The sequence below is a fragment of the Taurulus bubalis genome, assembly GCF_910589615.1.
Source record: "Taurulus bubalis genome assembly, chromosome: 16".
Taxonomy (NCBI): Eukaryota; Metazoa; Chordata; class Actinopteri; order Perciformes; family Cottidae; genus Taurulus; species Taurulus bubalis.
The window spans coordinates 13,378,701-13,390,919 of record NC_136604.1 but is presented as its reverse complement, the minus strand read 5'-3'; the positions used below and the strand labels follow the sequence as shown (position 1 = coordinate 13,390,919).

General features: G+C 39.6%; 1 protein-coding gene across 1 annotated transcript in view; it reads right to left on the bottom strand.

Moving 5' to 3' along the window:
• Positions 1-12,219, bottom strand: part of rapgef5a (Rap guanine nucleotide exchange factor (GEF) 5a) — a gene marked incomplete at its 5' end in the record, with an annotated part of 46,549 nt that overhangs the window by 29,348 nt on the left and 4,982 nt on the right. Inside the window, 4 exons of the mRNA XM_079232463.1 lie at positions 4,560-4,737; positions 5,934-6,055; positions 6,637-6,743; positions 8,622-8,672. Of these exons, the coding sequence (XP_079088589.1) occupies positions 4,560-4,737; positions 5,934-6,055; positions 6,637-6,743; positions 8,622-8,672 (458 nt within the window). The remainder of the gene's footprint in view (positions 1-4,559; positions 4,738-5,933; positions 6,056-6,636; positions 6,744-8,621; positions 8,673-12,219) is intronic.

Here is a 12,219-nt window from a genome sequence, read left to right as displayed (position 1 = left end):
TTTGTGTGTGTCTGTGTGTGTGTGTGCGGGTTGTATAAACAGGTGGTTGTTTTGGGGTAAACTGCATTATTCCCATAGCAATAATACAAGGTTCTAGAGTTTGTCTTCAACAGTGGCAGACTACACCCAAGGGCTCCTCATCTAATATGTTCTCTTACAAAACCACTGTTTGGATTGGTCTCCCACACGCCTCACCCCCACACAAGACACACACACACTATTTCTCAAGCATGCACACACACATTCACACACATCAATTTGCATACAATTTGGATTTTATCCACAGATCCCAGTGGCACGAATAAGAGTTGTGAAGGAAAAAAGCTCAAGCACTGCGGACTGTGTGTGTATATGTGTGTGTGTTCACTGTAATCTGATAAGGGAATGATAGATGCAGGAGCGGGGGAGATGGTGATAACATGTAGCCCACAGCCTGACACTTCAGCTATTGGCTCTGACACGGGGAGACGGAGGCAGGTAGACCAATAGATGCCTTAAAGGAGTGTGAAAATACCATATTTTTACTGTCGCAATAAAAGCGGTTTGCTGCTGGTGCTTTCCTTTCAGTATGAAAACGACTCCAATCTCCATACTGATGCTCAAACATCTCACAGAGGGCCAGTTATCAAGTTGTCAATCTGATTTAATGCTGAGGATTTGTATCTTTTGTCCATTGGTGGATTGTGAGATGGACGAAATCTATTCTCATCACGCTACAGGGTCATTAGGTTTCTTTAGCCGTCGTTCGTTTGGCAATTTGGTGACTCACCGTGAGCCTGAATATACCAGAGCTGGAGGAGAGGCACAGTGGGAGGTGTGTCACCAGTCATTAAGCAGCGCAGAACAGTATTGAAAGAGAATTATTGTGCCAAGTGCCTACAAAGGCTTCTAGTTGGAGTCATGTTCTGTGATTTACCAGAACAGATCCCAATTAAACCAACCTATTTGAAGTAGATTCCTGAAGCAATAACAATGCAAATACACACTCTAGTCTACTGCAAATGAACATGTGGTTGTGATCAAAATGTCAAGTTTATGCAACAATGCAGATGGTGCGATTTGTGAAGGAGGAGGATGCAATCTCCTTCAAAACCAGTGATTGTTTGGTTGCCCTCCTCTCGACCCAAAATGTTCATCCGCATTCTGCGGAGTCTGGTTGGCTGTGTGCCTCTTTTTGGACCAGCGCACCATGCAAAGCAAGCAAGTGTTTTTTCTCCTTCCAAGCTAAGGTGTCATATTTTAGCTGCTGGCAATGCTGCACGTCCTGGCCAATGTTATTGGAGAACGCTGTATTTCAAAGGCAGGAAAACTGGCAACCTAATTGCTATTGAACAACACCACCTAAATAATAGTAAAAGTATGAATATAGATAATGTACTGGATAATGCACAGCTGACACTGTGGTTCAAGTTGTTGTTGTAGTGCATTGCATAACATCACAAGGTAGAAACCCCTAATTATTTAGCTTAAATAATTGTTTGCATATAGGATGGTAAATATTAGACATTCTCAATAAACTCAGAACATATTGCTTCACACATGTTTGCTACAAGACAATTGTATTGGATTATATTACACTGTGCAGGTGTTCATAATATGTGTCCCTCCCTTGTGTTTTGTGTGAATACAGAAGTCGTATGCAACTGATATACTGTACAGAAAAAAAATTGTAATCAGTACATTAAGTATAGTGTGCGAGATAGTGATCAGTTCACGCTCAGACAATCTAAACTTGACATGGACTTAACTTTAAATGAACAAATGTGGATACTTTTGCTACAAGGGCAGTGTGCAGGACATCTTTTCACCGTTAAACTTTAATGCCCTCTCCTTACACAGCTCTTCTAAAAAGCACTATATATGCAAGTTTTGCCCTTACAGTAATGTGAGACATAGAGGAAGAGAGAGAACCAGACAGAGAGACTGTCTTGCCAATAAAGCTCAGTAGATTGAAACAGAATTGCATTCAGATGGAGACAGGGAGAGACAGAGAGAGAGGAGAGACAGTTTTTTTGTTGTATAACTATATATGAGACTCTCAGTTGAAATAACTTGTATCATTTACAAGACCATGATATTCTTGCAGTGAAGAATGAACAATAAACTAATCAACTTTAATGACCACATTGTGCCTGCCGGTAGCAAATTCTATCCTTCAGACGCAGCAGTCCGTTAAGACATGCTGGCAGTGTTGACACAAACTGAATAATGACACAGAAACATCTTCTACACATGATGCAGAGGAGATAACCCATTTAATTAGTACTGTGTTGTTGTTCAGCTTCACTAAAGTATAAATCACCGGCAGGAGATCTAACAGTCAGCTATGTTGCCCTATCAAGTCATCAGCATCAATTTAATGCTTGCCTCATTAGATTAAACTACAGAAAGAGACGGGAGATATAATTCAGGAGGAGCATGAGCATCACTTAAACACGGCAGCGCTTAAAATCCTGATGCAGCACCATCAAAAATACTGCATTTATCCAATTTGTTAACAACACAGGTTAACAACGTGCACGCTTTCTTTGAAGATAAGAGGAACTCTGACTAGAAAACATACACCATATCGGACATATTTCTACAAGCATTGGTTAAAATGTTTCATTTAATTATTGGCTCAGCGACCCAAGAAAAATAAGAAGCCGTAAGCTTTGGTGGTTAAACAAACATGTGTTCGCCTGGGCAGGTTTAGACGCTGTACACTGCCAGGATTTTATTTAAATTACTGCATTTTATTAGCCCTCTGGTAATTCGCTCTCCTTTTTACAATTTCAACAACAGGAATCAAGACTCAGCATTAAGCAATGGATTATTGTATTAACCAAATGCATCGTAAAGTCTTTTTGGAAGCAGCCAGTGGAATACATCAGGTGTTTCCCCCCAAAGCTACAACTATTCCCCTTTACATCAGCAAGAGAGCGAGAGACAAAGAGGGAGGGAGGGTGTGAGACGAGAGGATGCCTGCAGAGAGATGGTGCGGCAGTCAAAGACATAGACGGCAGCCGTGTCAAAGTGACAGACGAGTGAGAATGCTGAATGCATAATATCATCTGTGTCTAATCTGTGACAATAAAACAGCAGCACTTTTTCGGATGTCGCTTTGAGTAAAAACCTACAAAATATACATCCCTTCATATGACTGAGAATACATGACAAAAACTACATTCATGCAGACTGTAATTTAAATAACCACCATCTCTTCCACCCATTCCTCTGCACGCTTGGGTGGAGTGCCACTAACTGCACGGCTTGCACTTAATAGAAAGTAACGGACAGAATGTTACATGATATTCATATTAGTAAGTATGACATTCAATTCCCCTCGATTGTTGTGCTCTCTCCCTGGTGTCTACAAACACACTTTTTGTAGTTGACATGCAGATGAATGTGTTGACGTGTGCTCTTGTTCCCTTGCTCTCCATATATACGATATCTTTTTCGCTACCCGTCTCCCTCGCTTTCTCTGAGTGACAGATTGAGTTCAGTGGCAGCCTCAGCAGGAATCCCACACACAGGAGCAGAAAAACTGGGAACCCTGGCTGACACCACTCTGCGTGTGCGTGTGTGTGTGCGTGTGTGTGCGTGTGTGCGTGATCAGTCAGATTTTTGTGCATTAGATTTAGGATTTAAAACACTGAATAGAGATTAAGTTTCGAGCCGGGATTTGGGGATGATCTTTGGAGGAAGTGTGTATGTGTGAGAGTATATTATGTTGCACAACAGAGATGCACTTGCGAGCGTGCACATCCACACTTCCGCCAAATCAAACCCTGTGACTAGTCACTTTTCATGTTAAAAACTCAGACAGACAAATGACCTCAATCATATATCGAAATGGGAACACTGTCACTTCCACTTTTTTTTCCACAATTTTTTTTTAGAGCAACTAGCTTTAACTTCAAGTCGATGGAGATCATCTATGTATGTTACAACAGAGTCAGAGTCACGCTCACCATCAACTATGCTCAACATTCAGCGAATAGTTTAACATGTTGGCTCTAATAACAGGGGCCCAGTAACAACAGTGGAAACCACTAACTTGTCATTACAACAGATGAAAATAACTAATAATATCCATCCGTATGTGCGTCCATTTGAGCTGTCACTATTTATTTAAAATTCAAACAACCAATCAAACTTCAGAAAATGCAATCTCTCTCCAAAGTCAGTGTAAAGAAAAGCACAACAGGCTGTGATTTGCAGACCAAAGATGTTTTTAAACGCCACTGTTGTTCCCTTTGTGAAAACAAATTAATGGAAATATATATATATATATATATATATATATATATATATATATATATATAATATATTTTCAATCTATAATAGTTATATCAATATTCATATTCATATTGATGTGTAGGCTTCTATTTGGAGGCTTTTTAAACATTGATATCAACATCAAGCTGAGGTGGTGTGCTCTCTTTAAAAAAAACAGCTGTACAACAATTGTTTTAACATTAAGTTAGTTGAGGATGGATTATTTAATCAAAACTAAGTGTTGATTCAACGTCCTACCATCCATAACTTGCAATCAGACATCATTACACACTTACGGGCTGTTGGTCCCGCCTCCAGAGCGAAACTGTATGTACGGGGCAAGTTGAAGGAGAAGCCTAACTGCCTCTGGCCACTCCCCCTCATTGGAGCGAAAGTCACAAGAGGCGGCGTCACACTCCTCAAAGCTGAACTGGTAATAAGAATTGGAATCTGAAAACATCACCCGCTGGTCTACTGGAGGAAGAATAGACAAAGGGAAATACAAGTGAGAAGTAGCAGCTTCCACTATCCCTTTTACCATGCAACAATAATATTGTGTGAATACTTTAACAAATGGGGTCTTCATCAGGTCATTACAGGGACATCTACACTTTTCAGAATCAATGCATGAGCACAAATATACACAGATGAAAATTGTTTATCAAGAAGTACGTATTCATCATTCACATTCAGTTCAAACAACTAAAAGTCTTCAAGTTGTTAATCTTTGAAAATAGCCACAAAGAAGATATGATGAATTTGTTAAGCAATGCTGATTAAACCAAATGTAACACCATGTAAAACTTGGTCAGATGTATTTTCAATGTGTGTCAATATTTGAGGCAGGACAAGCAATGCTTCGTTCATTACTTGTATTAATATTGGTGCAGTGAAATGGGAGTCTGAATCACTGCTGCAGTTTGATATAATAAACATTAATTGGTGGTTAAGTGGTTTACATTCAATTAATTGATATTAATTGAATGTAAACCACACATTGGTGGTTTACAGCACACTTGTTTTAGTTCTAAAGAAAGAGTAGAGACATTGTGAACAACAAAACCTAGATAAACTCTTTGCATCAGTTATGGAAGATTAGCCAGACAGAAGAATTGCACCTGAACAAATGTCCAAAAGCAAGCAGCTTCAAGATGATCAGGTTAGCTCATTCTTTAACAAAACACTAACCGGCATCACATATTTAGCCCTCTTTACAATGATGTGTCAGAGTGTAGTTTACTACAAAGGGTAAACATAATATGAATAATATAAACAATACATTTCTACTTTATCAGTACTCAGAAAATAGAAATACAGATCATATCCATAGTGATAGTAGATTCAGTTTATCACAACGTTTTAGTGTGTAAACATTAGCTGTTACCATAGTGTTTGGTGAATAATAAAAGAGGATGTTTAGGGTTATTAGTGGAGTGCTTGGATAAATTGAAAGTACCTTATGGAAAGTTAAGCAGGTGAATGAAGCAGTTAACTCATCTCTTGAAATGAACTGGTGAACTGGTTTATTGTTTGTCTTTTTACAGCGTGTGTAGATTGTAACCAATGTCACTGGAAGATAACTATGAATTTTGAAGCACACTGCAACCTCCAGTGATGTTAGTGGGTTTGTGAATGTGTGTGTGTGTTTGCGTGTATATTTGTGTTTTTACCAGACAGCAGGACTCCCAGTTCCAGCAGCACCTGCCAGACGCGCACAGCAGTGGTCCGGCAGCGCACGTACAAACACTGCTCACACAGCCACTGCACCAGCTCCACACCCACGTAGCTGCGCCTGTAAAAATACACATTTCCAGCACACAAGCACAATGTTATGATAAACATACACACACACACACACACACACATACACACACACACACACACACACACACACACACACACACACACATACTTTTCATCCCTCAGCACAAGGCTTGTCTTTTTTTATTTAATCAATACCCATTGATTATTCATTAGTTCTCTCTAAGCCTTTTCCTCTGAATACATTGAATACTTTCTGTCCGCTTTCCCCAAGGATAAACTCCTTGTGTGTGTGCGTGTATGTGTTTGTGTGGGTGTATGTGCGAGGACTGTTTAGAGTACCTATTTATATTTGTGTCCAGATGTTCACATGGTCTTTGCATGCATGTGTATTCATGTTATGTACAGTATATTGCATGTATTCCCGGAGCATCTTGTGCTCTGCTATAAAATGTCTACGTCACGCTTTGCTTGTCTTACTGCATAAACAGCTTGACTGGCCAATAAGGGACAGGGCTCAACAGTGACTAGTGAGTCAGGGCACATGCTTAGCCAGACACATCGATTCATCTCTGCACACAGACCGACACACAAACACAGAGACAAGCGTACCGTATGATTCTGGCCAGGTGTATCTTGTCTTTAGCCGGGTATGGTCCATGAGAGAGGAAGGCATTCCTCACAGCCCGACCAGCACATGGAAAACTCTGGGAACATGACTGAACACAGAGAAGCGTTTGTGTAAAAATCAGAACACTAAAAATGAACAAATGCAAGGAACATGACAAAAATCGAATTTCAACATTATTTCTGAGACTGCAGAGAGCTAGTGTGGCTACATGCTGTCATTGAAGGGCTCACAAAGACAGCTCCATCTCTTTTCCCATCAGGATTGAAACATTGACTGCATCTACACACTCTGCAAGAATCCCACTATTGACGCAATGGTAAATAAGACCGTATTTTAATTAAGGTGTTTACAAGAGATGCTTGTTTGGTTTCATTCATATTCACGGTTACAGGTGACAGACGAGGCTCCATGCATATTATGTTACAACACGAGAGACTCCCTCATGGAAGCAGATTTAGCAGATGTCTGCACTTGAAGTCATTATAACTTATATATTAGGATGGTAGGGCATGGGATAAATGGTCCCATGTATTGCAATGAGCCTAGTATTCCTTGGGGACCTTGTGGAGGTCGTCAGTGATTGTAGTCACATGCAAATCTGCCATGTTCATAATTTGTCACGTAAAAATTCCCCCTCAAATTATTGTTCTGTATTTCGGAAAATACAGAGATCGTGTGATAATATAAATCCCTTGCCAAAACAGCATCTTATGCTCACTTTCTTTTCTTGCAAAGTTTTTTGTTTACTCCATGTCTTTTTGCCACTTTTCCAGTCTTAGTATTATGGAGACTGCATTGGCAATTATATATAAAAAGTTTGAACAGCATTTTGGGAGCAAACTCAGGGGGCTCATTTTGCTAGACAGCATGGAGACCAACATTTACACGAGGGACAATATCAGTAAATTTGAGTACAATACATACATTGCTTGTCCCGCGCAAATGAGCTGTACAAACCATAGACGTGGGTTTTTTTCTCTATATTGCATGCGGTCCCCTGGTAATATCGTAGTCCTGCTCAAATAGGGCTTAAGGGTAGGTCTCTATTTTTGTTTTGCACATACAAAAGGAAGCACCTGCAACCCCTGAATCACATAGCTTACCCATTTTTGCAGATGGTTTTGCACTTTTCTTGACGGTTTGTAATATAATGTGCCAAGAGACACTGTGTTTTGGGAAGAAACATTGACTGTAAACATAACCACTGGCTTTGTCTTCAAGAACAACACAACAGGGAACATTTAAGCTATGTTTAGGTACTGATTAGTCATCGTCATATTCAGAGTATTGCAGTCTATTTGCACTGCAGTATTGGACAAACAATTCCAATTTCATTCATTTAATTTTGACCTGGGCTCATTCTTGCTGGAAAAGTGCTCATGGGCAAGGCGTTTTACCAGTGTCACACTGCTTTATGTAATATCGCGATATAAACATTTTCAAAAGAATAGTTCTGAGGAACAAACAACCAAGCAGACGACAAGAGTTTTCGGCACACGGGTAACAGCCGTGCACATAAATAAGCAGCATCTAAGCTTCACATGTTGTTTATTTATTTTTTTTATTTTTTTCTTTACTTTTTATTTCTTGAGATAAATATTCTTCAGTGAGATATTTAAGCCCTAAGGCCTTGTCAAAGTTGCAGTACCAGATACTTGCTTAACCGCATTATAATGATGCATGTCAAATTAACACTCTCCCTGAGCATGTGTGTGTGTGTGTGTGTGTGTGTGTGTGTGTGTGTGTGTGTGTAGTTGGTGAAACTAGCTGCTTGGAAAAAATCCAAGGTAATATCACCACTGATGTCACCGGTATTGGGGTTAAACAAACATACTTTTGCTACACAGCAAAACTAAAAAGATGACATCACCTGTGTGTGTGTGTGTAAGTGTGTGTGTGTGTGTGTGTGTGTGTGTGTGTGTGTGTGTGTGTGTGTGTGTGTGTGTGTGTGTGTGTGTTTCCTTACCTTGTGTACTGTAGGTCCAGTGCTCGGTCCGGGAATAGTGTCAGGTGATTGCTGTTGAAACACAGTACACACAAGCTGTCAGAGGCAACACACAATGACACACACACACACACACACACACACACACACACACACACACACACACACACACACACACACATATATAGTAAATACACTGAACAAACAAGACTCTAAAATGAGAAAGACCAGTTTTACCATTAGTCACGTTTTGTTTAAACCAACAGCAGCAACAACCATTCCTCAAACATTCATACTTCACTGCATTAAACCTCTCCTTTGCCAAAGGTAATTCATTATAAAGTGTTTGATGGTTATCTGACCTAAATGGTTTAAACAGTGACACCTTTTCACTCAAGCACTCATCAATACATTACCAGTACAAAAGCCAACTGTAATAGATTAAACTTCCTGTGCAATTGTCAGTTCAACTGTCACAATATATACAGTCAGCAAAATAAAACTCTTCCACTGTCATGTTGCAGTCTTTGCCCAGGAAATAAACTCGTAATCTTTTCTGGATTATCATGGTTCAACTGCAAGAGGAGCTAGATGACAGTGATGACACATACTTCAGATTCAAATTAATTGTCAGTGTTCGATCACATAGATCAGAAACAGCGCTGCATGTGTAATACGATGTGATGCAATTAAGTAACACCACAATTTATCTGCTGTTGATTTAAAAGCTTGCTTTAAATGTTTCATAGCTCCATTTTCAAACTCAGATTCTTGAAGATAAACTCATCGATTAACAGTGTTCAGGCAACTGTTAATGAAGTGTGCTGTTCTGGGACAGAATATTTAGTACTCACACATTCCATTATCATAAAGTAATAATGTTGTACCCGCTTATATTGAACTACAGTACTTAAAGATATCTAAGAAATATATTAGCCACGCAGGGAAAACTTTACAGTGTTTTCACCTCCCTTAAATGCTTTATTGCTTTACAACCCTGATCCACTTCAAGAGGTTTTACGAAACTGATCGACGAACAAAGAGTCTTTGAAGTCAAAGTGAACGATCGACAAATGAATCTAAATTAAATCAACATAAAGCAAAGAATGAATATTTACCACCTTCACACTGACACACCTAAACGACCACTGGTTAAATGCAGAGATCACTTTTGTGTAATCAAGGTGTTTAGGATGAATACACCTGTTTCTGCAGTTTACAATAGCTGGCTAGTCAACTGTTTGCCTTTTTTACAGTAGTAGAAAAGACACAGGTGCTAATACCATTCATGGTGGCTCTGATATATTCAAGTGCCCCAGTGAGCCTTGACAGTCTAACAGTGAGCCATTATGCACGACAGCAGCACCCTGAAACTGAGGCAGCTACATGGAATTCAGCCATCATGAATTGTGTTATTTACACTTGGGTTTTCCCTCTGTGACATGACATATTTCAAACAAATCTGTGAAAGTGCTTTTGAAAAGTGCCAATCAGTGTAAGGCAGCAGAGAAGTGTCAAGGCACTTAACAGGATGAATTGGTGAAAAATGGTATACAGCAATCCTTAATAATATATCCATTGAGCAAGTAACTGTAAAACATAGTGGAAGAAGTGTCCATGGTCTGGTGAGACCAACATGCCTGGTCCTGGCAGTGTTATGCGGCATGCTTTTTTGCAGCAGACCTATGAACGCTTTGAAGATAGAAGCTAAAATGAATGCAGCAAAATATAGAATAATCCTGGAGACAAACCTGCTGCTATGCTAAACTGGGAGAAGGCTTATTTTTCAGCAAGACAATAAAGGAAAGGTAAGGGTTTCAAAAATAACAATAAAGTGAAAATATTTTGTAGATTTTAACTAAGCATATATTTTGTATTTGCATACAGTCTTAGAATAATACAGCATCATAATTGTTCATGGATGTTCTGATCCGATCTCAAGTATTGGTATTGGGGGCAAATAAAGGCAATTATAACTGATCTGGCATCAGCTACATAAAGCAATATTGAGCCTGGTGCTTCTTTTTAAGCCAGCTGTCACACAGGTGTTTTTACTCGGGAGGCTTTCATGCACCGTAACGCTGTCCGTCTCTCTGAGCAGGCAAAACAGCATCAACCATAAACGTAAGGAAAACACAGTATGAAACTGTTTATTTATGTTCTTCGCCAAATTGATGTGCACTTGTTTTATTTCAGCAATGTTTGAGTGTCTTGCATGGTGCATTGCGTTTCCCAACACATAGCATCGGAGGGCCAACAACCACTACACTCACCAAACCACGACAAGTGCAACGAAAGCACCGCGGGACCAATTTAATAAGAGAAATTTATTAATGTAATCCGAGCAAAACTCAACTCAACAGAATGCACAACCAAAGTTGGAGGGAACACTCTTTTAAAAAACATGAAGGAACAGCTTGGATGCCATTGTTTTCTTATTGCAATGCAGAGCCATTTAACTGTCAAGCAAGAACCTTCTGCAATAGCAGTGCAACAGGTCTGTGAGCTCAGCCAGTGAACCTTTACAGGAAACTGAGCCTGTGCTCGAAGTCGCTGTCGTCCTTCGCCCGATGACGAATCGTGAGGTACGGAGAGATCAAATGATGGAACAAATGAAAAGCACCTAAGCAACTGCGGAAGATGGATGTCGATGAGGAAATATAAATAAGTTAACGCGCAAGAGGAGAAAGAAGAGAGGGAGGCTGAACAAATCACAACAGTCTATGAATATATAACAGGGGATATGGGCATGACAGATGGAGCGGGAGAGAGACGAGGCAGTGAAGTCATTTTAATTGTAATTGTTAAAAAAAAAAAGGAGAGAAGGTGAGTGAGACAGAGAGGGAAAGGAACGCGTGTCTTTGAGTTGCAAGAAAATGAAATAGATGATTAGAGAGATACAGAGCAGTGCGTATGATCCTCATTAGAGCGATGATACTGTCTGGGATGTCGCACTCGACTCACGCGGAAAGAAGCAAGCGAGGATACACACAGCAACTTACTATTTCACAGCTCTCCAACAATACTCTCCACAATACAATACACATACACATATTTGCTTTGTTGCAGAAAGTTAGAGCAGAAATCGATATCACTCTCATATGTGTGCATTAAATATATAATGCTACAGCAAGCAGCCAGTTAGCTTAGCTTAGCATAAAGACTGGAAATGGGGAAACAGTAAGCGTTGCTCTGTCCAAAGGTAACAGAATCAATCTACTAGCACTTTTTGGGGATTGTCGGTCTGACAGAACGAGAAGTGTGAAAATGCCATCTTGGGTTTCAGGAAATTATATTGGGAATTTTTTACTACATTTCTATATTTTTTAGACCAAACAATAATCTACGAAATAATCAGTGAATTAATTGACGAAGAAAAAAATAGGGATGCACCGATCCAACTTTTTCAGTCCCAATATCTGGGCTTTTATATCGGCCGATACAGAGTACCGATCCAATACCAGTGTTTAATTAATAAGCTGTATTATTAGGCATTGTATGGAAGTGACTTAGGGCAACGTCAGCTGTGACTCGAACATTGCTTTTTTCAACACTGTAAAACAATTTGTAAACAATAAATACATAGATGCGCATGTACTGAATTGTTATACATTTAACT